The sequence below is a fragment of the Anolis sagrei genome, chromosome 3, assembly GCF_037176765.1.
Source record: "Anolis sagrei isolate rAnoSag1 chromosome 3, rAnoSag1.mat, whole genome shotgun sequence".
In the NCBI taxonomy this organism is placed as follows: Eukaryota; Metazoa; Chordata; class Lepidosauria; order Squamata; family Dactyloidae; genus Anolis; species Anolis sagrei.
In genome coordinates this window covers 234,364,490-234,389,822 of record NC_090023.1, presented here as the reverse complement: position 1 = coordinate 234,389,822, position 25,333 = coordinate 234,364,490, and the positions used below count along the sequence as shown (strand labels likewise).

General features: G+C 36.7%; 1 protein-coding gene across 12 annotated transcripts in view; it reads left to right on the top strand.

The window, feature by feature from the left end:
• The window catches only part of DOCK10 (dedicator of cytokinesis 10), a 211,773-nt gene extending 189,227 nt beyond the window's left edge, over window positions 1–22,546 (top strand). For 7 of the 12 annotated variants that reach the window (XM_060767871.2, XM_060767874.2, XM_060767873.2 and 4 more), the window contains exons 44-57: window positions 98–208; window positions 1,593–1,808; window positions 2,094–2,151; window positions 2,602–2,700; window positions 5,144–5,250; window positions 6,320–6,442; window positions 8,903–9,016; window positions 13,192–13,338; window positions 14,811–15,021; window positions 15,879–16,069; window positions 19,094–19,194; window positions 19,408–19,546; window positions 21,441–21,516; window positions 22,379–22,546. In XM_060767871.2, the coding sequence (XP_060623854.2) occupies window positions 98–208; window positions 1,593–1,808; window positions 2,094–2,151; window positions 2,602–2,700; window positions 5,144–5,250; window positions 6,320–6,442; window positions 8,903–9,016; window positions 13,192–13,338; window positions 14,811–15,021; window positions 15,879–16,069; window positions 19,094–19,194; window positions 19,408–19,546; window positions 21,441–21,516; window positions 22,379–22,446 (1,761 nt within the window). In that variant the 3' untranslated portion in view covers window positions 22,447–22,546. The remainder of the gene's footprint in view (window positions 1–97; window positions 209–1,592; window positions 1,809–2,093; window positions 2,152–2,601; window positions 2,701–5,143; window positions 5,251–6,319; window positions 6,443–8,902; window positions 9,017–13,191; window positions 13,339–14,810; window positions 15,022–15,878; window positions 16,070–19,093; window positions 19,195–19,407; window positions 19,547–21,440; window positions 21,517–22,378) is intronic. The other 5 variants (XM_060767878.2, XM_060767868.2, XM_060767875.2 and 2 more) reach the window with 2 other exon arrangements.
• Window positions 22,547–25,333: the final 2,787 nt, after the last annotated feature.

Sequence of the window (25,333 nt, the reverse complement as noted above, 5' to 3'; positions counted from 1 at the left end):
TATTATGTTGGGCTGCAACTTCTTGGAAAGAATTAGGATTTGCCAGTTTGATTTCCTTGCGCTAACATTCATTTTTTTCTTTTTTTATCACATTTAGCTAATCAAAGCTGTAAGTCAACTGATTGCAGATGCGGGAATTGGAGGCTCTCGGTTTCAGCACTCACTAGCAATTACAAATAACTTTGCTAATGGAGACAAGCAAATGAAAGTAAGAATTATTTTTGTTTGTGATGGCTACAGGTGAATGGGTCCTAAGACAACCTTCCACCTACTATTGTTTCCTTTCTTATTGCCACACACAAAACATTGCAAATAGAAAAAAACATAGAAAATGTATTCCATTTTCCATTGTCTCTGATGTGAATAATTAATTGATCACTAATTTTGACATCTTTCCTAAATGGTGCTGTAGTGCCACTGCAGTCATTTCTGACATAAATCATTTATTCTCTTTCAATTTATCATTTAGGGGAATGTTAAATTGCCCAGGTTTTTGTGGGCTTTTGAATAATTGCTTTAGGTATCTTTTCTTCTGCTTCATCAAGTCATGCCTTTCTGATTTATGAAGAATCCAGAGGCAGATACGTTTTGCCCTGCTAGCATCCAGTGGAATCTTGGCAACATTTCCAATCTCTTCATTTTTCAACTTTAAGACCTGCTCCACATAAAACTACTGTAATTCATATTGTCTGTCTGTCTGTCTGTCCACCCTTTTCACCCAAGATTGGCTTACAGTGTGATAGATTGTAGTTGCAAGTCACACTGTAAGTCAGTCTTGGATGATAGATAGACAGACAGACAGACAGACAGACATGAATTACAGCTGTTTTGTGTGGCTCAGATATTTGTAAGGTTCTTAAAGTTGAAAATGAAGAGCTTGGAAATGTTGCTGAGATTCTGTTTGCTGCTAGCAGAGTACAAAGTCTTACTAGCATATGTCCATGGGATTTTGTGATTTGAGAATTATGTGATACGGTTAATGCTTCCAAAGAATTTGTACTGCCCGTAGTGAAGCAGTCAATGACTATCTTGACTTGTAGCAGGGGAGGAGCTGAACCAGTTCAGCCACCCAGAAAAAGGAGATAGTGGAAGAAATAAGACAGAACCTGTGGACAAAAATAGCTCAGATGCCATCCTGTACAAGCTTAGAAAAGATATAACTATAACCATACAAGCAATTGAATATTGCATGAGTTACTGTTACTCTGGATCTGAAATCTTTTCACTAATTTATATATTCACTTGGGAAAGAATATTTCAGAAATGCCTGAGAAATGAGACATATCTGTGTTCCTCTGCATGGCTAATTATGTGAAGCCAGCACAACATAGGTGATAAACTTTTTAATGCCGCATCAAGTAAACAGAACAAGAGAAAATATACAAAATGTAATCCAGTGCAATGCAATCGCTACCTTTAATTATGGGCACAGTCCCATTGACTATGGGGCACTGAATGAAAGGATTCTGAAGTGGCATCTATAAATGTGGTTGTGTATATCAGTTGCCACCTGATCCAACTTCATGCAATTTAGTATAATAAAAGTGGATTCTCCATGCTGAATAATTGCTATGTTGCTCTCCCCCTCAAAGAACAGTAACTTCCCAGCAGAAGTGAAAGACTTGACCAAACGCATACGGACAGTTTTAATGGCTACAGCTCAGATGAAAGAACATGAGAAGGATCCTGAAATGCTGGTAGATTTGCAGTATAGTCTGGCCAATTCATATGCCAGTACACCTGAATTACGGCGGACCTGGCTGGAGAGTATGGCCAAGATTCATGCTAGAAGTGGAGATTTATCTGAGGTAACTTATGCACTGTCAGCATATGGAGCAGAGACTTTGTTTTACAAATCTCGTGCTCAGTGTAGTCAATATTGTTAGGCTTTTCACATGATTGTATTGGTAATTTTAACTGGCACTTGCCTCAGGTAAATACATCATTATCAATTTGTTGTTTTGCTTAACTTGAAACATTTATTTTTCTATCATCAAAATAACAGATTCAATTTTTACATTTTGGGACACTGATAGGAAACATATGGGTTATTTGGTATTAAAACCTATTTATGTTTGTTGTTGTTATTGCAGGCTGCTATGTGCTACATCCATATAGCTGCCCTTATTGCTGAATATCTGAAACGAAAGGGTAAGATAAAATATATCCAGTTACTATCTACTGATATAGAAAACAGTGAAACATGAGACCAAATTCCAAATGACCTACATCTATCTGATGAGATTCATGTTTTTAGTAATTATCTCTTAAGCTGCTTTCACTCTGTTTCCTGTGCAAGATATGACAACGAGTAAAAATACTATTTTCAACAATGTTGCAGAACTTGGAAAGATTTCTTTCTTTTTGGATTTAATTCCCATACTAGCTGAGAGATTCAGAGTTGTAGTTGTACTCCAAATAAATAAATAAATTCCATGCTCTGCAACCTTGTATATTGTGAGAATAAATGAACGACACTTGTACTCTTTTTTGGGAAAGAGGGTGGGTTTTTGCATCTCATTTCATAGCGTATATCATTAAATATGCATGTATTAACCCATTGAGATAGCAGAACACTAATAACATCTCACACTATCATAGGTTACTGGAAAATGGAAAAGATTTGTACTTCTCGTATGCTCCTGGAAGATGCTGAACTCTCTGATAGTAATGTCTTACTAACAACTCACACTGGAGGAAGTGAGTGTTCTAACCACATCTGTTTATGGGATAGACAACAACCTTCAAACCAGCTGCCTGCACAAATTGTAGCAATTTAAGGAAAGAACAAGTTCACAATTTTTTGCTGTTGGATATCAACTCTGATTCTATTCTCTCTGGTTATATTACTGGTTTTGAAGGCTGGGTCATGTGTTTAAAGTTTTTCATTGTAACAATATATGCATCTTTGATACAAGGATTATCCAAAACAACTCCACATGTTAAGTTGATGCTAAGTTCAGGAAGGGTATTATACTGCTAATCATGACAAACAATGGTGTAATTGCATGTTCACCTTTGAGAGCAGATTCTGCTGTTTGCAGAGGTCACTCCCTCCTGCAAGGGACAATCCTAAATACGCAGTGTGCATTGCTCTTGTGTTGAGTCAACATGCCCATTTCTGCAAGTCCCATGGTGCCAGCAGTGATGCTGCCAATGATGCTACCCTGGTGAAAAATGCCATCCTAACTACTAGCTAGTTTTCTACAGCTGGAAGAACTTCCTTTCATTCTTGATAGGACCAATATCCTACAGCAGTGGTTCTCAACCTGTGGGTCCCCAGATGTTTGGTCCTCAACTCCCAGAAATCCTAACAGCTGTTAAACTGGCTGGGATTTCTGGGAGTTGTAGGACAAAACTCCTGGGGACCCACAGGTTGAGAACCACTGTCCTACCTGAAGCCAAGGGGTTTCAATATTTATTACTCCCCCAGTATTCTTCCCCATTCACACTCTAGTGGCTATAGAGAGCAGATGTTTGGGAGGAGTTAATGTCTGCATTGTGGTAGAAGAAAAAGATGAAAGTTAGCAATCCTATGCTCAGAGGACACTAGCCCCAGAAGAGCAAACCTCAGATCCAAGCCAGTGATAGATGTGTCTTACCAGAATTTGTTTCTGCAGAAATTTTGGAGCTTAGAGTTCACTCGTTACAAGTAATGATGCCTCATTAAATAGCATTTTCTAAAGATACTTTTTTTCTTTGGCAACCAGTAACATTTAATTATTACTGTGTTAGGGATTTTGTGGGATCAAATTCTCTAAACCCTTGAGGGGCTTTTAAAAAGTGTGGGGGGGGGGGGGACGGGACAAAACAACAAGAGAATAATAAAATGTTAATAAAATATAGAGAAAAATTCACAATATCTTTTCAAATTATGATAACCATGGACTACATTTTAAAAATGGAATTGAATAATAATAATGATTCCTATCAAAATCAGGGAGGCTAAATATTTACTGTAGCACTTTCACCAAGCTATGAAGTAGATAAATATGAATGATATCAATATAAGTATGCAATTCTCACTATTATAGAATAGCTTCTTTGATAGAGATGCGGATACTAAGATGGAGGCATGGATCTAGGAAAAGAAACAAATGATTGGAAAGAAATGATTGGTACTCAGAAAAGAGGAAGACCACATTACAGATCAATTGGCTCAATTATGAAAGCCAGTGCTGAGTCTACATAACCTGGACCTAGCTTTTGATGGTCAGAACTCTGCAAGGATCACCACAAGTCAAAGCCACTTGGTGGCAAATAGCAAAAACATACCTCAAGTTCTCAAAAGCCAAGTGTAATCCTAATCATCTATTAATTTGCATTTACTCAAGATAATTACATGCATATGGATGAATGCCAATTTCCTTATTCATTATAGTACAACTCCCTTATCCATGAATTAAAGATCCAGAGGTGTTGTGGGCTTTTCTGGGTCTCTCTGGGTCAGTAAATATCTATGGTATGGATCTGGCCCAGGTATAATCAAAATGTAGGGTTCCCTTTTTTCCATGGATTCAGATATTCATGGTAATTCTTAGAATACATGCTTGTGAATACAAAGGTCATACTGTATAGTGTGTTTGAAAAAGGATAGTGGGATGTAAATTATGCAGCTTAAATTACATTGGATCCAAGTTGGAATTAATTTGGATGAAAATTAATTCACTTGAGTCAGGTTCATTCTAGATTAAGTGAGTTTGCCCATCTCTCATGAATACATTATTAAAAAGACATTCATATTTTTGCAATTTCAGACTAAACACAACATTTGCATATGCTTCTTTCTGTTGGGGGGTTTATTTATGAAAAAGTTAGGAGCACTGTGTTTTTATGAATTGTCCAAATTATAAATGTCATGCCTTATCCTTACAATTAGGTTTGGTCTCATGGAGACTTCCTCAAATAGTGCTTTTTGGACAAGGATATGCTTTGCCAGAATAATCATATTTTAACAGTTCCTACCTTGGCAAGCAGCTTAATGAACAGGATGGCTTTATAATAACTCATCACAAATCTAGTGTGCTACATTCTTCTCTTCATCTATTGAACTGTAAAAAGCAATGATTCCTTTTTTAAACCTACTAATTACTTTAAGGGGTTAATATAGAAGCATTCATGAGATTCTTTCTCTCATTTAAAGGTTTATTTTCTATGGGATGGCCAGCTTTCCTCAATATTACACCAAATATTAAAGAAGAAGGGGCTATGAAAGAAGACTCTGGAATGCAGGATACACCATACAACGAGGTCAGCATTGCTAATTTTCTTGCCTTCTTTGAAGAAGATTCACTGGGTGCATTTACAGGTCAAGATTAGCCAAGGATTTTCTTTAACACAATCATTGAGATCATGCACACTGCCCAGTTGTTGCTACTTGTGGTAGAATTAAACTATAAACAAGTCTGGGGCTGTACTCTGCTCTGTATTTTGAAACATGCAAACCTGGGAACTTTGCTTTAGTTCTCTTCCAATAATACAAGCAGAAACCACAATTTGTTCTATATTTATTGTCGAAGGCTTTCATGGCCAGAATCACTATGTTGTTTTAAGTTTTTCGGGATGTATGGCCATGTTCTATAGTCGTTTGGGGCTTCTGTCTAGTTTATCAGATAAGATGGAAAATATTTGCTATTATTCATTTATTGGTAGAAAAATGAGTTTTCCAGCATTCAAGAAAAGTAGAGAAGAATACAGTGGTGAAAATTTTGCTCTGTTTTTACCCAATAGTTGCATATCTCAAACTGTTTGAGGAAATGATTCTACACAGAAAAAAAATTGCATGAAAACAGTGTCGAAATCTATTTTTTCATGGAATATCACATGTTTATTTAAAGTCATGGCAGTTTCTTGCGTGCATTTAATATCCAGTAGCCACTTATTCTTGGCCAATGTACTCATGGTCTATGATTCCAGCCAGGGGATCACATTCCACTGTTGTGGGATGTGTGTGTGTATTTCTTTCTTTCTTTCTTGCTGGAACTATGGCTACTGGTTGTGTTACATAAATGCAAAAAATTATGCTGTCTTTATGTGTTTGCAGAGCACATGTTATGATGCACATCTCCACATATGTCACCATGCAAAATCTACTATAATATTTTCGTTTTCATTATTATTAATTTTATTTGCACATAAAAGTTGTGTATTACTTCTCATCAACTCCTCCCTTTCCTTGTATCCTAGCTGAAGTAAAAAAGTAGCAGCAATTCTCAAAACCCTGCTGTGCACTTTAATCTATTCCCAAAATAAGCTTTTGGCTTTCATTCCATCTACTTTCAACACAGACCTAACATTCTTTTTATGTGTGGAATTGCAGAACATCCTTGTGGAACAGTTGGAATTGTGTGTGGACTATTTGTGGAAATCTGAAAGATACGAGCTAATTGCTGAAGTTAACAAGCCAATCATTGCAGTATTTGAGAAACAAAGAGACTTCAAGGTAAGCCAAGCTAAAATTAAGCCCTGGGAAGTGTATGCTATCTATTAGATGGATGACTGCTTTTATTATTATTTTCCACATTACCACTCCATTAGTAGCTCAGTGGTTTAACAATATACATGGGGAACATTTTGACTTCCAGATGTTTTAAGCAAGCTTGGAAATGTTACCTTTTCAAATTACAGAATGTCCCAGCTAGCCCAGACAGTGGCTGGAAGATTCCTGGAATTGTAACCCGAACAAATAGTTTTTCCAAATTCTGGTTTGGACTAGAGCTGCTACTACTTCTTATTGTTGGCTATACTGGGAGAGGCTGACGGAAGCTGTAGGCCAAATATTTCCCAGCCTTGATTTACATTCTGTGAGAAGAGTGGCAAAAGCAAGGAGTTACTGTGGTTTTTGAATGCATAAGGTTTGTTCTTCAGGTAGATGATGATGATGATCACGATTGTGAGAAAGAAAAAAGTTTGGATTATTGATGTCACCATACCAGGTGAGGAAAAACAACAGGAAAAACTCAGCCATTATCAGGACCTCAAAATCAAACTGCAAAGGCTCTGGCATAAATCAGTATAGGTAGTCCCGGTGGTAGTTGGCACACTGGATGCCATGCCAAAAGATCTCAGCTGGTATTTGGAAACAATAAACATTAACAAAATCATGATCTGTCAACTGCAAAAGGTCACCTTACTTGGATCTGCACGCATCATTCGAAAATACATCACACAGTCCTAGACGCTTGGGAAGTGTTCGACTTGTGATTTTGTGATATGAAATCCAGCATATATATCTTGTTTGCTGTGACATACCATGTTTTTGTGTCAGCAAAATAATAATAATAATAATACTTTATTTGTATATTGTCCTACCTCCCCAAGGGGACTCAGGGCAATTCCCAACATATAAGGCAAAACATTCAGTTGCCGGAAAGGAAAACCATACAGACAAATTAAAATAAACATCATAAAACATAAAAACCTGCTAAAACATACACAAAAAATTAAAAACCAATTTCATTACAGCTCCATCAGATGGGTTCAAACTATCAACGGCCAGGATTAGAAAATGGATGTGGCCAATATAAAAAGATTGGGCAAGGGGTAGTGCAAGAGAGTATCATAGGGCCAGGGAAGTGGATAAAGTGCAATTTTTTTTTATTTCAAACATTTTTACCCCACCCTTCTCAACTCCTAGGGGGACTCAGGGCAGCTTCCAATTGTGGGAAAGAAAATAATAATTCAATGCCGCATCATAAAATACAAAATAGCAAATATAACAATTAAAAAACATGAACATTAATAAATAAAGATTAAAACAGTATACTTACACGATCCATTTAGCTATTAGAACAGAGTACTATCTAATGGCCACGGGGAAGGGCCTAGATAGCAAAATTCTCCAAGTAGTAAATAAAACCAAGGCTAAGGTTGAATGTTTTTAATATCTTGGTTCTTTAGTAACCAATGGGAAATTAGTTTGATGATTTATAAGCAGTTTTGCATAGAGTAAATATTAATGTGCTAGAAATTCTCACCACAGTTGATACGAGGCCTTACCAGAAAGCAGATTGCTAACAGTATGAGAAAGATCCACACATTTACTCTGTCATTACAATCACATAATTAATGAGGGTCTTCCAACCATATGACTGCATTTTAGGGAGTTTGATCTTAGTACATAACATTTCACCATCAAATGCAATATTGCATACAGGATTCCTTTACAAGAGGTTTCCAGTGTGTGAGACAGGATTCTTCCAAAGTCCTGCCTGGAGTGTAAGTTGTGTATCCATCACACTTTCTCAAATATATGTATAACACATAAATTGAGCATGAAACACAAATACAGCATTTTCCTTTATAATATTTTTGAAACAGTGCATGGAGAAAGATTAGGTCAATCTTTCTCCATGCACTGTTTCAATATATTGTAAAGGAAAATGCTGTATTTGTGCTCCTCTGCATGATCTCAAAGCTCATGCAGAGGAGAAAGCCCACCTTTAGTACATTTCACTTATAATGATAAATGTAATTTGACGAAACCTGTTTTAATTGGTCCCACACCACTACCTCTATCACAGTGAATCAAGACATATGGTGTGAGTAGGAATATAGAGAATATACTCAAGTTTTTTTCATCTTCAGTGAAAAAGCCAGTGTTGCTTGTTGAGAAATCCTGCCGAGAAAATTAGAAATGCAGCAGGCTTTTTCATACTTGGGACATTTTCATGAAAAATACGCATTGAAAAACAAGATTTTATGTTTATAAAACGACACAAATTGCTTTCCCTACATTTTCAAGTGCATGACTACGACTGTCTGGTTATTACAATAGGAAGAATGACATTGAAATTATTCATTCATACTTCATATTCTGCCAACTAGTTATCACTGCTTTGAAGCTGCTTTTTGGTTTTTTGGGTTTTTTTTTAAAATCACTTATTCCATTCTGTTTCTCCAGAGACTATCTGAGTTGTACTATGACATCCATCGCTCTTATCTAAAAGTAGCAGAAGTAGTGAATTCTGAGAAGCGCTTGTTTGGACGATACTACCGTGTGGCCTTTTATGGGCAGGTGAGTGGTTCATATATGTTTGAAAATCTACTATAGTGCTGTAATTATATTTGGGCTCTGGATCTATGGATTCAATCACTTACAGATTGGAAACAATTTTTTAAAAAATATTCAGATATTGAGCATCCACTTTTTTCATATCTAGGGTACAGAGGGTGGACTATATATATGTTTCCCTTTGTGATTTTACAGATAACACCCTTAAGTAAGATATAGTTAAAAAAACACATTAATCACTGGAATCCTATATATTATGGAATGTTGCATTCTCAATATGGTACTTTGCAAATATATTTAGAAGAAAAAGTGGGGTTTTTTTTCATGTCAGGAGCAACTTGAGAAACTGCAAGTTGCTTCTGGTGTGAAAGAATTCACCAACTGCAGGAATGTTGCCCAGGAGGTGCCCAGATGTTTTAGCATCCTGTGGGAGGCTTCTCTCATGTCCTCACATGGGAAGATGGAGCTGACATAAGGAAGCTCACCCTGCTCCCCGGATTCAAACTGCCAACCTTTCAGTCAACAGTCCTTTTGACACAAGGGTTTAACTATTGCGCCACCAATATGGGCTCCTAGAAAATGTGGGTTAGGAATCTTCAAGAGTATTTTATTCGAAGGAAAGTATATACAATATGAAGACAACATAAAACATTCTGCAAGAAACTGGATTTATTGCCACACTTTTAGGTAGAAGCCTGGACTTTCTTAATGGAGAAACTGCACTTAGTAGGTCAAGTTGTTCTCTGATACAATGAGAGGGTGATTCATCGCCTTCTTTGCAGCTGCAACATCAATTCATGCCTTGTATCTTCAGATTCTTCGTATAACAAGAATACAAAGGTAACTTACATCCCTAAAGATATGGACTTCAGCTAAGATCCCAGAGAAGGGATCCTGTTTTCAGAAAAAGAAAGCATGGAAATAACTTCATGTTACATCACTGTACCATAGGATACATGTGGTCTCCAGAAATAAAAGTGCAAAACAATTTAAGCAATTACATTTTTTCCTGTGACCCAAAAATCCACATTCCTGTTCTACTTCTGTTTGTCATACACTTTCTGGCTTTGCTTCTTAGCTTGCCTCTGATTCTTTATAGTACGTTGTAGAGCAGTCTTGTACCATTCACTATTTCTGCATGTTTATTTTGGTGCAGCATGAATTTATGCTTGCCTCTCCTATATTGCAAGTGATGGAGGAGCAAACATGCTCTTGAAGAATGCTTTTTAGGCAAACAATTCAATTTAATCCTTTTTTTAAAAAGTGTATAGAGAATAGATTGATCTGAGTCATTCTGCCCCCTAATTAGGTTTTAATGCAGAAATTTGCTCTTCTCTTCTTTTGATCTTATTCAAGGCTGTGGTAAGTCATCTATTCTTTCGCATGTTTTTTTATTTAATTCTTCTTACACATTGTCCTCCCTGTATAGTCTGAGTTAGTCTTAACTCTGACAGCTTTTTAATATTCATTGTGAGAGATGAAATAACTTTGCTTTTACTCATTTTTATGCTGCTCTGCATCTAGCAAAACTAATTCTTTTGTTCTGCTGCTTTAAAATACCAAAAAGATATTTGGTCCTGTGCTGTTCATACTTGAGGCCAAAATCTGTTCCCATTTCCAACGGAAGCAGCTTTGGGCCATGTTTTTCGTACATGCTAATTGCAAGCAATCATGGTGTTTCTGTAATGGCAAATTGAAGGAGGTGCCCATTGGTTTGTGAAATAACTTTAGATTTTGTAGCAAAAAGGGGGGGAGAGCTATTTTTCTTCTTTTGTATTATCAATGCCACCATGCTATATCTTATGCTCCACGTGGCTCTTTAGCCCTTTAAAGAAGATCTTCAGGAGACTTCACGGATGAATCCTTCACTTTGGTCAGAAGAGTCATCCCATGTGCCAGAACTTCTAATGGGGTTTTTGAATCTAAACAAATATGTTTTTATTACATCTTATTTTCTTGAAAGCCAGTCACATTTGGTAAACATGTAAAAAATAATTTAAAAAAACTCCCACAAGTATTAAAGATAACATATGAAATTAATCAGATGATAAGTTGTATTGGCAAAATGATGGAAATGGTTTTAGAAGAGGCACTTAGCATCAAAGCACAGCTGAAACCATATCCCTTAACAATGTATTCTGGATCACTGACAAAAGGACTGTGCTCCTTGTAGCCACTTGCTGCATTTCAGTTGCCATGAAAAAGCAGAAAGATTCATTACATGCTAAATGAACATTGAGAAAGTGATCTTATATATGATGGTGTGTCTCGGGCAATTGTACTCTTTAAAGATGCAATACTGTATTTATTCACCTAAGAATAAACCCTATTAAGTTTTGGGGTTTTTTTTTTCATGTCAGGAGTGACTTGAGAAACTGCAAGTCACTTCTGATGTGAGAGAATTGGATGTCTGCAAGGACATTGCCCAAGGGACGCCCAGATGTTTTACCATCTCTCATGTCCCTGTAAGGGAAGCTGGAGCTGACAGATGGGAGCTCACCCCGCTCCCTGGATTCGAACCACCAACCTTTCGGTCAGCAATCCTGCTGGCACAAGGGTTTAATCCATTGGGCCACCAGAGGCTCCTAGCCTATTAAGTTGAATGACACTAATTCCTGAGCAGACACATATAGAACTACACAGAAAATGAAAGAGGCAGCGTCTTCAATTGAACCGCACAATGAGTAACAAATTTTGTTTAGGATCAGAATTATATAGCCAAACAATAGACTGCCAGCAACATGACTGGAAGATATGTAGCACAGTATCACTCAGTCCATAGATGCTACAAAGGAAATAAACACTGACATTTTCAGTTTGTTTTTTTAAAGTCACCTTCTACAAGATATATTGATCTTGGTAGAGATTCATTATTATCATTAGCTGAAATTTAAAATTGGTTTCCATTTGAGGTCATTTTTTAAATTGATACACAGACTTTACTTCTATATTCCAGTTGCCATGTATCATTTACCAAAATGTAGACATCTCTATATAAAATGTATTCAGTTCCATTGGTGTTTACATTTCTAATAAGTTATATGTTCATGAGATGGTTGTTTTATTTTAATTTTGCAAAAAAAAAAAAACAAAAAAAAACAAGCAACCACCCTGTGACACAGTGCAGATTTTGGAGTTTTTTGTAGGACTCCTATAAAAATGCATCTTCAGGCCACTAAATTGATGATACAATTATTACGTAAGTACAGATTATCCATAACATATAACATAATACGAAGTCACACATATTTTTGCATCTCAGTTGCTTCTCTTGTAAGAGTATCTTGCTATCTTTGTGAGGTGAGGTGTTTATACTGAACAGCAGCCATCCACATTAAAATATGTGAAAATGCTCATGGAAAAGTTCTTGGTTCACCTAAGTAGGGTTTATAGTGGAAATACACATTGTGATGCTATTTTGCAGGGTATAACAAAGCTCTCATACATGTGAAATTCATGTAAGCATCAAAAATCCAGAAAGCATTCGATTTCAGCTGCATGTTTTCTAGCTACAGCTAATTGTGATTTAACTCCCATTAAAAACAGTGAAAGAACTGCTGGATTGAAATCAAGTGTGATTTTGTTCATAATTGTGCCCATTGTGGCTTTACCTTACTAGAAGGTTGTTAACATTATGCATTTCTAGATGGATCTTTTTGCTGACTGAATGTAAATTCTGCTTAGTTGGATTGAATTAGCTACATAGCTCATAATCTTCTTCTACGGCATAGTTCAATGAAAATTTTGTGCCTTTCCCAACTGTAGTTTTGACTAAACTTTAATCAATTATTGAACAAAATAAAAATAAACACTTCATTTTTTCCAAATTTACCTGCCTTTTCATATCCCCTGTGCCAGTTACCAGATTGTACCACATGGTGGCACACTATCCCCATGGATGCGCATAACACTCTGAGAGATACTTTGCTCTTCAAAGACATTTTGTCCCACTATCAGAGGTTCAGATTCATCCTGTGCTAATACAGAGTTTGGTTTTTAACGCATTCCATTCCTTCATTACACACAAGCTGATGCATTAAGATAAGCCAGTGTTTTCTGTATTTGAGCAAATGAGGTACGTTGCGCCTTCCATCCGCAGTGTATTGTGCATTGCTTGAATATAAGATATTTGATTTACTTGCTTTGCTTTAATTGTTATACTTTTGTGTTTTAACCAGGGCTTTTTTGAAGAGGAAGAGGGTAAAGAATATATCTACAAAGAACCCAAATTAACAGGCCTGTCTGAGATTTCGCAGAGACTGCTGAAACTTTATGCAGATAAGTTTGGAGCAGACAATGTAAAAATAATTCAAGATTCCAACAAGGTACAAAACAGAAGGGAATGAATGAATGAATAGATGTTACACAGGCCAATGAAGTTGTGTTCTGCTCTATACGTTATCATTTTTATTACGTTCTATTTAACTATTTGAAAATCTTGTTTTGTTGTTATAAGTTCTTATATTGTTTTGTTTATTGGTTTTAATTTGGGTGTTTATTTGTTATTATTCATCTTTGGCATTGAATGTTTTCCATTTTTCTATTGGAAACTGCCCTGAGTCCCCTAGGGGAGATAGGTCGGGTTACAAATAAAGTTTTATTTTGAAGTTATTTCTGCTACTAATTCTAACCAGCTTGACATAGTGGTCTGAGCATCAGACTACAAATCTGGAGACCAGTGTTTACCCTGCTCAGTCATGAAACTCATTACGTGACACTCTCAGCCCCAGAATCCATGATGGGTCATCACAAACAAAAATGACCTGAAGGCACACAACAGCAGCCATTCTAAATGCAAATGTTAGCAGTCAGAGTGCTACTCTCTGTACGCATGCAACAGTTCATAGCACTTAACTGAAAATGTCAACATTTGAGCTAACTGATAAATAAACCCTTCACACTTTTATTCATAATTGTTTTATGCTATTATCATGGATCATAAAACTAACAAGGATAATAAAGGCAATCTGTCTGCACACTTAAGGGCTGTCTGCATTATTTGTTCCTCTTCACCCCTTGGTAACACACAGGCAGCTTCACAAAATGGGAGACCAGTCAACAATTCCTATTTATCCAAACAGCCACCCTCAGATTGCTTGAATAAATAACAATTTCAAGTTGAAAGTTAGGTGGTGGGAGTATGTGTTTAGAGATTAGCCATCTCCACGACTACTTTCTATTTGTGTTTATAATACATATCTCTGTTTGAAAAATGTGTAATAATATGGATGAAAATATTTTTATAAAACGTTAAAATATAATGAGATATGAAATTATTTCAAGCAACTCATTTATTTTTTGATGACTTAAGGTTTTGGGTCAAATGCAAGTGGAAATAGAAAGGCCCTTTCCTGAAACCAATGACTCTACAGAGACGTCCAATACAATGGCCCGACTCATTGCTTCTTCAATAATCTGTGTACTTCCCCTTTGTTGTGAGAGGTTTTCTCTTGCTTGCTTTGCATCCTTTAGTTTCCCAATTTTATCTTTTCTAGTCAGTCAGTGTTGTTGTCTTTAATTCATTCCTGACCTATGTTGACTCTAATTTGGAAGCTATCACAGGGATTTTCTTGGCAAAATTTGTTCATATTCAGATTATATATGCATCCTGTCAACTGGAAAGGCTAGAAAAATGTTTACCATTTTCCAAGAGCCATAATCCTTGCCCACATTTATTAAAAGCCTGGGTTTTCCATCTTTTCTTTGACTCATTTGCCAGTTTTTCTGTCATTAATTAGTGTTCAGCAGGATTTCCTGTTAAGATGTCAATTCTTTCATCTCATTCACAATATCACAGGTTAACCCCAAGGACCTGGATCCAAAATATGCTTATATCCAAGTGACATATGTTACACCCTACTTTGAAGAGAAGGAGTCTGAAGAGCGGAAGACTGACTTTGAAATGCATCACAATATCAATCGCTTTGTATTTGAAACACCATTCACTCTGTCAGGAAAGAAGCATGGAGGAGTAGAAGAGCAATGCAAGAGACGGACTATTCTGACAAGTAGGGACATTTCTGCATTATTTAATGTATGAAGGAGAGATTGAATGTCTGCTCTGAAACTGCTGAAGGCTTTCCTCAGGAGCATTTCATTTCTAAATGGAATTTCACATCTTTACACATTTTTGTGCATTTCCTTTTTTCACCTAAATTCCCTGAAGGTTGGATCTTAGAAGCTAAGGAGAATCAGCTCTGATTAATACTTGGATGGGGGTCCACCAAGCACTTCGTGGTGCTGAAGCCTAAATTACAGAGGAAGGACCTTGTAAAACTATCCCTGAGTATTCCTTGCCTAAGACAACTATATTAAATTAATGGGGTAGCCATAAATCAACAGACCACATGAAGGCATGTGCACATGCACATACTTTCTTGGCCATAGTTCTTATATTGCTCTCAGAAAAGTTAATATGGGAGGGGCAAGTATGTGTACACATTATGAGAAGATGTCTATCATGATTTCTTTATTGGTTCTTTTTTTAGCTCCTGGGTGAATAATTAATTAATACTACTGGCAGATTTTATAAAATAATTTTATCATATGTACATATATGAAAGACTTTGATAAATGCATGCAAACAGTAATGATGTTTATATACTTATTTGTAGGTATTTAGAAATATATTGGAGGTTCATTATGGATTATTTATGCATGCTCAGTGCTACCAATCGCTACATTGTAATTGTAAATAATATCATATTCTTAGACTGAAGGAGAGAACTGATGATCATGTATGGCAAGACAAAGCAAATTAGTAAACAAAGCTAAGAGATGGTCACTTGTGTTGTTTGTTGACTGTTCTGAACAAATCAGTAGGGAAATTTTCCTTAAATGTATCTCCCTTTGTTCTTGCATGCAGCCAGCCATTTGTTTCCATATGTGAAGAAGAGAATACAAGTTGTAAGCCAAACAAGCACAGAATTAAACCCCATTGAAGTGGCCATTGATGAGATGTCTAAAAAGATTTCAGAACTCAATCAGCTTTGCACAATGGAAGAAGTAGACATGATTAGGCTCCAACTGAAACTACAAGGAAGTGTCAGTGTCAAGGTAAATCAATTTCAGCCATTCATTCAGGTTTACAGCATTAGCTGGTGGCTTTCAAGGTAGTAGGCAGTGAACATATTCAAAATATTAATCCAAATTTTAAAGAAGCTGTTAAAGGCACTGAATATATTTTAAGGAAAAGATTCATATATTGGATAGTTTTGTCCTTTCTTTGTGTCAGGAGTGACTTGAGAAACTGCAAGTCACTTCTAGTGTGAGAGAATTGGCCGTTTGCAAGGACATTGCCCAGGGGACGCCCAGATGCTTTACCATCCTGTGGGAGGCTTCTCTCATGCTCCTGCATAGGAAGCTGGAGCTTACCCTGCTCCCCTGATTTGAACCGCTGACCTTTCAGTCAGCAGTCCTGCCAGCACAAGGGTTTAACTCATTGCGCCACTGGGGAATTTGTGCAGTTCAGAATGGATTTGCCACCTCAATCTCATGGAATCCAGTGTATACACTAGACATGTATGCATTTTTGTTCTCTTGTTATATGCTTTCTTGTTACTAGCCAAAGTCCACTACTATCCTAAGATAACTAAATAAGCAAATAGAACACCTGAAATAAACATCTGGTTTTCCTGCACAGAAATTGTTGTTTTATCAATACTCATTGAAGTATCCAAATGAGAGGAAGACAACAATGACCTGTTCCTTCTTTTAGTTCCCTTTGTAACCAGCACTAGGATTTTGAGCTTTGTTGGACTTCAATGAAACCATTCTCATCCAGATTTAAACCAAAGCTGTGCAAACTCAAAAACAGGGCAGTTCCAAGACATAAATTATATATATATATATTCCATGTTCAAAACCTAGTTGAATTGTTCAGTGCTGATGATGGAACAACATCCCCACCATATCTAAAGACCCACAATGCAGGCAATCTGACAAATACCTCTCTCATTTATTGGCTCCATTCATTGAAGCAGCAGGCTTAAATCTGGAAAAGGGTCATCATTTCTTGGAAATACAAAAAAATGACAGCAATTGTTGTTATTTGAATTGGTGTTATGTTGACAACCCAATTTATAGTAGGTAGCTGGATGGGATTTGGGGGAGGGGCTTTCATGGATGAAGCAAGTGAAAGATTAGTATCTAACTCTGCCAGATGAAGGTGATCATACATACCACATTTGCACAAACATCGAAAGAACTAAAAATCGCCCAAAATATTATAGGAGTGAAACTGGGAAAGAAGTCATTAAAATACTTAGGAGTAGAAATTCCAAAGAATTTAAATAATATTATCCAATCAAACTTTAACCATTTATGGAAATCTACAAGCAAAGCACTTAAAACCTGGGGGAAGAATTTTCGGGACATCACTTCTAGACTTAAAATTTATAAAATGAAGATTCTACCCAAATTCTTATATTTATTTCAAAGTCTGCCAGTAAACATCTCGGCAAAACTCTTTAAGAAGTGGGACAATTCCATCAAGAAATGGGTAGTGGGAGGGAATAAAAATAGAATTTCTAATTTTATATTCTATGGCATGCAAGAAATGGGGGGATGGGGAGCTCCATCCCTGGAGCTGTATTATGAGACATGCCATATCGCTAAATTAATAGAATTGGAATTGGAAGGGGGGAGAAAATGGGTGAAATTAGAGAAAGAATTAAACGATTGGAAAAAGGGCTCATTTATGGGAGAAAAAATTGATAAAAAAGAGCTTAATAAATTAAGAGAGGGCCCCCTCCTCTCAACATTGTATGTTTGGAAGAAATGGCAAAATAAATTACAAATAAATAAAATAGATCCCTTTCCACTAGAAACCCTAGAAAATAAAGATAAAACATTTAGGAATTTAATCAGGTCCCTGAAAGAGAATGGAATAAAGAAGGTAGGAGACCTCTTGAAACCTAATGGAGATATTAAGAAATGGGATGAGATAAAGGACAAATGTGGTTCAAAGTATTGGATAGCTTGGTTGGGCTTGTTGAAAAGAGTACAAGAAATAAAAAAGAAAGAAACATCAGAAGCTCCATTGGATAGAATAATAGGTTGGAAAATAGAAAAAGAGAAAGGCATTATAGGGGAAATATACAAGGAACTAATAGCCTTATCCTACAACACAAAACATACTTTAGTAGAGGCCTGGAAACAGGATATAAATTTTAATGAAAACTTAGTAAACTCCTGGATCAATAAAACTCAAAAAATTAAACATCTAAGAATCAAAGAAACACAAAAGAAAATAATTTCAAAATGGTATAGGACCCCCTCTCAATTGGCTCACATTATGAAAAACACTTCTAACAAATGCTGGCATAAATGTGGGGAGACTGGTACTTTCTCACACATGTGGTGGGACTGCTCTGAAATCCAAAAATTCTATAATACTGTTAGAGAAGTAATAGAGGAAATAATAGGGCAAAAACTACATTGGGATAAAGCTCGATTTCTGTCCCTCAACATAGAGGTAAAGGAGGGAAACAACGAATGGTCAGAGATATTGAAATTTATGATAGCTGCTACACATGCCACAATCGCCAGAGGTTGGAAAGATAAAACAAGGTGGGACATGAAAACTTGGTGGTCTTATCTTTCTGAATATTTAATTAGTGATTTCATTTATGAAAAGAAAAATAAATATTTGAATATTCAGTCAAGACAAGATTGGTTTAGAAAATGGTCTTGTTTAATCGAAAAAACGGAAGGAAAAGATAGGTACAGAACTTTAAATCAGGCCTTCCAGACAATTAAATCAATGAATTGATTCAAGTAACCCAGATGGGGGTGGGAGGGAGGTGAGGAGAGGGTGGTAAGGGTGGGTGGGTGGGGAGGGGTTTTTAAAAGGGTGATTAATCAAGATTTATGGTTAAGGGAAGCATAATTGGAACCTGTATCATAGACATAAAAATTGTAATCAGTTTTTGATATTGTCTTTTGATGCTAAGGTTCATATTGTATTGTTTTGTTATCCAAAATAAAAATTAAAAAAAAAATTTGCACAAGCAAAGTAAAAAAAATCTATACTTCACAAGGTTTGTTCTTCATTTTAATGCACACTGCATTATCTTGCAGGTGAATGCAGGCCCAATGGCTTATGCTCGAGCTTTCCTTGAAGAAACAAATGCTAAGAAGTATCCAGATAACCAAGTTAAACTTCTGAAAGAAATCTTCAGGTAAGCTTTTGAATTCCAGAAATAGCAAATATATCCTGGCAACACATCTATAGCTATGATCATAGCGAACTATATTTTTCTGTTCATGTAGAGAGGGGAGAGGGGGAAAGATTCAACTGCACACCTGCAACCATAACCAAACTGCTTAATTTATCTTTAGATAGCAGTGCACATTTTCCCACTTAGATTATTGTATTCTCTTGTGTTATGTAGGCAGTTTGCGGAAGCATGTGGCCATGCTCTTGAAGTTAACGAACGTCTTATTAAGGAGGATCAACTGGAGTATCAGGAAGAAATGAAATCTCATTATAAGGACATGCTCAGTGAGCTCTCTGAAGTTATGAATGAACAGGTTAGTGAATGAATACATCTGTAACGTCTTTATGGTCTATAGCAGGCATCCTCAAACTGCAGCCAGCCAGCTGTTTGGGCCTCCAACTTCCAGAATTCCTGACCATTGAACAAGTTGGCTAGGGCTTCTTGGAGTTGAAGACCCAAACAGCTGGAGGATCACAGTTTGAGGATGCCTGGTCTACAGGATCATACAGATGTCCTTTTAAGGGGGTTTTATTGTCTTACTCTAACTAGAGTTTCCCTCCATTTCTAGTTTGTGTACTTGTCCAACATGTTTTATTAGGAAGCTTTAGAATTATTATTACCCAGCTAATTATATTGATGCCTAATCTATTTATTAGCTAATCCTTGGGTCATTCATGTTTAGACTCTAGTCACATATCGTGATTGTTATCACATCGGTTTCATAGGCTACATTGACTGATTGAATGCACTCTGACATTAAATGGCAAAGATGAACAAACTGCAGGCTGCATGATGTGGTCACAGTTACCAACAATAGTAAAAGCTGTCACTTTTTTAGAGGGAGGTATGAAAAAAGTGTATACCTTTTTTAATCTGAAACTAGTGTTCATCCTTAAAATGAGGCATGTGCTTCTCGCACACTTCATTTAAATTGAAAGTGCTCCCTTTTTGCCAATATTATACCATTAAATTCAGATTAGAAATGCAAATTTCCACTGCACTCACTCTTAATCACAGAGGTTACCAACCCCCGTGGTCAGTGAATTTACTATACTAAAAAAAAAAAGAATAATATAGGATTATTAATACTCTGCTAATTATCTCAAACCAGCAGATACTGTCCGATTTTGGAAGCTAAGGACCAGCTTTGTTAGTACTTGGAGGAAAAATCACCAACAAATCCCAGGTGCTGTAGGCTATATGAAATTCATATAGGTGCTATAAGTTAACAGGTGACCTGAAAGCACATATATACACATAAGGAGATATGCCACTAGTTGGTTGTAATAATAGCACACTGATTCTGTTCAATTGGTCCTGAAAATGAGGGGAAAACATATTGAAAAATCCAGAACAGGGCAACCATATCTTAAATCATCCAGGAAATTTTACAACAGTTAAGGGCTCTACCAGGTATGACATTATACAATAAGGGGACCATTGAATTTTGCTTGGTGGTAATATCACCTTTAAAAAACATCTCCCACATGAGATAGAGCTCCGTGGATTGAGAACACACAGCTAACCCTAAAGAACTGCTGCCTTCCAAATAAATCACATCAATTGACTTTTGACTTCATATCCTTCATATATACCAGGGGAACATGGACTTTGGATGTTCTAGTCTGATGAAAGAGCTCAAATCTCCCATGCTGGATTGTCCCATCTTCAAATCTTGGGCACAGCTCCATACCAGCATAGATTGGGGGAGCTCATGGTCTAATAGCCTAGCTCCTCCATTGGCTAATCAAGCCATTTAGTGCATCCATACCATTTTAATCTCATGCCCCACTATTTTATTTCAGATATTTCAGGTTGTACCCCAGTCAACATGATTGTCCTTGCAATCCCAGATACCCATTTCAGCCTCATATGCTTGTCAAGCAAGACCTCTGTTCTCTATGTGTCCTTTCATAATTTGAAACATGTGATATGTCAAGGGATGATTACATGCCTACCTGACTGAACCCTTCATCTTCACTTCATGTGGGAAATCGCACCTCTAATCACATGCATTCCTGTTCAATCTGTAAATCAATTGTGCAAATGCATATGGGAAATTCTCTTGTTGTGATTTAACCATATTTCACCATTAACTGTATTTCTTGTTTGGATGATGGGGTTCAGTGTGTTCTCATTGTCCACATTGTTTGTGTCTCCACTGATAATGGCATCTTCATCAACATGTTTTTCTCTTTTTCTGGCAGCTCTGTCATGGTCAGTGCTTATACAACTTCTCTGCTTCACTGTCTAATATTTCCCTCAATGCTATAGCAAAAAGTGGTATGTTTTGTTTTCTTTATGTCTACATTTATCTTCACTGTCACATATTCTCAACTCCTAGTCTTCTGTCCTATCTGATCTGTCTGCAAGACATTCTTGTTTTAAGACTTCATTGACTGAGCAATGTCCTATTTTCACATAGTGAATATTCCGAATATACTAGCACACACAGACATACTTTTCCTGACATGGTAGCAAGGACATGGTAGCTCCTTTATGATTAATTATGTTACAGCTCTATCCATTAAGGGTGGAAATTATGACAATCCTGAAGTTGAAATATGTTTTACTGTCTTCCTGCTATCTTGATTCAGCAAACTTGGATTCTAGGAAAGCAGGGAATAAGATTATCAAAATGCAACAAAATACTTGTATTCCTGGGTTGTTGTCAGTTTTTCAGGCTGTAAGGTCATGTCCCAGAAGCATTCTCTCCTGACATTTCACCTGCATCTATGGCAGGCATCCTAAGAGGTTGTGAGGTCTGTTGGAAACTAGGAAAATTGGGTTTATGTATCTGTGAAATGTCCAGGGTGGGAGAAATAACTCTTGTCTGTTTGGGATAGGTGTGAATGTTTCAGTTAGCCACCCTGATTAGCATTTAATGTGGGAGAAACATCAGGAGAAAATGCTTCTGGAACATAGCCATATGACCCAGAAAACTTAGAGCAAGCCAGTGATTCTGGCCATGAAAGTCTTCAACAATACTTGTATTCCTTTTAATACTGTAAGTGCTGAATCATTAACAGGTACAATACTTGGACATGTAATTTCAGATCAGACATTGAATATGTTACAATATTACTAATTTCCACACATGTCCACTTATTTCATCACCTTTTAAATCTTCTTTTCTTTTTTTAAGATCACATGCAAGGAGGATTCTACAAAGCAACAAGGAGTGGAACAACCTTTTTCCCATGTAATCAGTAGAACAATCGCAGCCCCACTTGGACCAGTGGTATCCTCAAATACTGACATTTGATGCTGCATTTGACTTTAAACAGAGCACTAGGGAACTTTGAGATTTTTTTTTAAATAACAGTGTAGGTGAATCATGAAGGATTCCACAAAAATGAAATGCAGTGCATTGTTTTTATTTATTGAATATTTTCAGTGGTTTTTTTTTAATTTTCAGGGTTTTTTAATGTTATTGCCTTTCCTGATATTTGCACATTTCCTATGGGTTTCTTCATTATGGGCCAGTCTTTATTAAACAGACTGAAAACAAAATTTCCATTCAGTGTTTAGTTTCACAGCAAGCCTTTTGTTTGCCATAAATGATAATATAATCTAATACAAGTCCTAGTATACATATATTTTAAAGGTCGAAAGTGGATGTTTTATAACATTTAAGTATATTGTAATTGTAAATAGAAGATGTGTAAAATATGTCATTTTTACAACATTTTTAGTTAATGATTGACATGACTAAAATGTGGATAACATTTCAAATACCACTATATTAAAATATTTGTCTATGTGCAAAAAAGTTATCTATGAATACTTCTTTGTGATCCTGGAAACAGCACATGTGCTTGAGGGTCTGCTCCTAAAAAAAGCTTGTTTGTTACTTTGGACTGAAACTCCCAGAGTCCCCCAGTGAACATGCTGGCTGGGGAATTCTTGGAGATGCAATTCCAAAAAGTAATTTTTCAAAGCTCTAGTTCTGACTAGGGTGTCAAGTTGCTATTTTAGCTAGTCTCCAAATTGTTTGTAAGTATATCTAATGCAGTGGTTCCCAACCTTTTTTTTGACCAGGGACCACTTTGACCAGGGACCACTTTGACCAGGGACCACTCTCCAACATTAGTATGAAAATGGTTACGAATCAGTTTTTGGACAACTTTAGATTCAGTTTGGTTATTTGGGGTGCTGATTCAGAAAATTGCATTGGATAGACCACATCAGCTCTAGTTTCTGATGCAGAGCATATTTTGATACAGAGTCACCATCTGCCTGCCCACAGTAAACTTATTTATTTATCTAGAGCTGATTTAGTCTATTCAATGCAATTTTCTTAATCAGTACCCCAAATAACCCCAGGAACAGGTCTAAAAAAAAGACACCAAGGCACCCCCACTTCAAGGTGCCACATGGAACAACTCCGGTGGGTAGTCATCCTCTCCCTTCCCAACACCCTTGTTGCCTCAGCACTATAAAGAGGGTTTCGCAATAGCAGTCACTATCATTGTAACGGTGTAGTAACAGTGAGGCTGTGGTGAGTGGTACTTGGGGACCACTGGTGGCCCATGGACCACAGGTTGAGAACCACTGATCTAGTGTGTGGAGAAATGTGCATTTCTGGTGGAGAGTAAGATTGTATGTGCCAGGACACACATGAGATACAGAACACATGCCTTAAAAAACTGGGCAAAGAGTGTGTAGCTAAATACAATACAGAGTGGAAAGGCTTAACTCCTACCTCATTTTTGTTGGCACATTGCTCACAATGTGTTGAATCTAAACTTAATTCATAAGTATAGCAGACCTATTCAACTGAGTTAAATTGTTTATGACTAATTTGTCATAATGGTGTGAATGGTCCTTCTCTAATTCTTACCCGTAACACAAATGCTCAACTACACAATGGCTTCATTTCCCATTGCTATTCCTGTGGTTGCTTAGCTTACTTGGTGTAATTATAGATAATTATTCCATCTTTCACCTCTATAATATACACTGTTGAGTGACATGCTCAGTTTAATGAAAAACAGCCATTTCTCACTATCAACATCATGCACATGCCTCAATGAAAGGAGTGCATATATTGAGAATATTTTTCCTCCTTTAAGATTCAATCATGGAAAAGTTTACAGGGGGCACAGTCTTCTACCATCAATGTAACTTTTTAGCGGTTGTTGTTTTCCTCTAAGATCTTCAAGGGGAGCCATTCCCAAAGGAGTTGTTCTCCCAGTGCTTAGAACTACAGCTCTTGCCATACCCCAGCCAGTATAACATTGCAATATTTCTTGGTCTGTAACTGGAGTTTTAATCCAAACCATGAAAAGGGGAACAGACTAGGGAAGGCTAATCTGGGAAATGCACGTTTCTTGATCCGTCGACAAGTAAGAGGACATGGACACCATTGAGGTAGATATGTCCACAGAGCTATAATGCCAACTTCATTTTGCACATTTTCCCATCAAAATGTGCATCCAAGACAACATTGCTTTCAGACATTTTTTCACTTCCAACAATCTTTAGAGACTTTAAACGTAATATCATTATTAATGGTTTTAAACTAGAAGCTGGCATTAGATCTAGCATGGATGTACTAGAACTGGTCCTGAGCATGTTTATCTTGGAGACACTTAAGAGACAACATAATAGTTATGTTTGAATATTTGAAAGGATGATATACTGAAGATGGCGTAAGCTTGTTTTGGCTGCACCTTTGGACTGGAAGGTCCTGGTGGTGTCTTCTAATTCTAGTTCTGATTCTTGGCAGTGAACAGCATTATTATTCCAGTGGTTATTTTTCAAGTGATTTGGACCTGCAACGGTCACCCTGTGTTTATCAGGAACTGCACTCATACAATCTTTTGGGGGCAGAATTTAAACATACGCATGATATTTTCATTCCTATTGTCTACAAAGCACAGCAAGTTATATAATACCTACACAAGCTAAATTTTGCTGGCATTACTGATGGAATACTGATAAAAAGACTGATGGAATGATCTTTTTTACTGAATACCAGCTGGTGGGCTATAGAGCACTTTGTGCAATCTATTTGAGAATAATTTCCTTTGAATAAAGATGCAAATTCGATGGATATCTACAAATAATGAAACTTAATAGTAACTATGATTTAAAA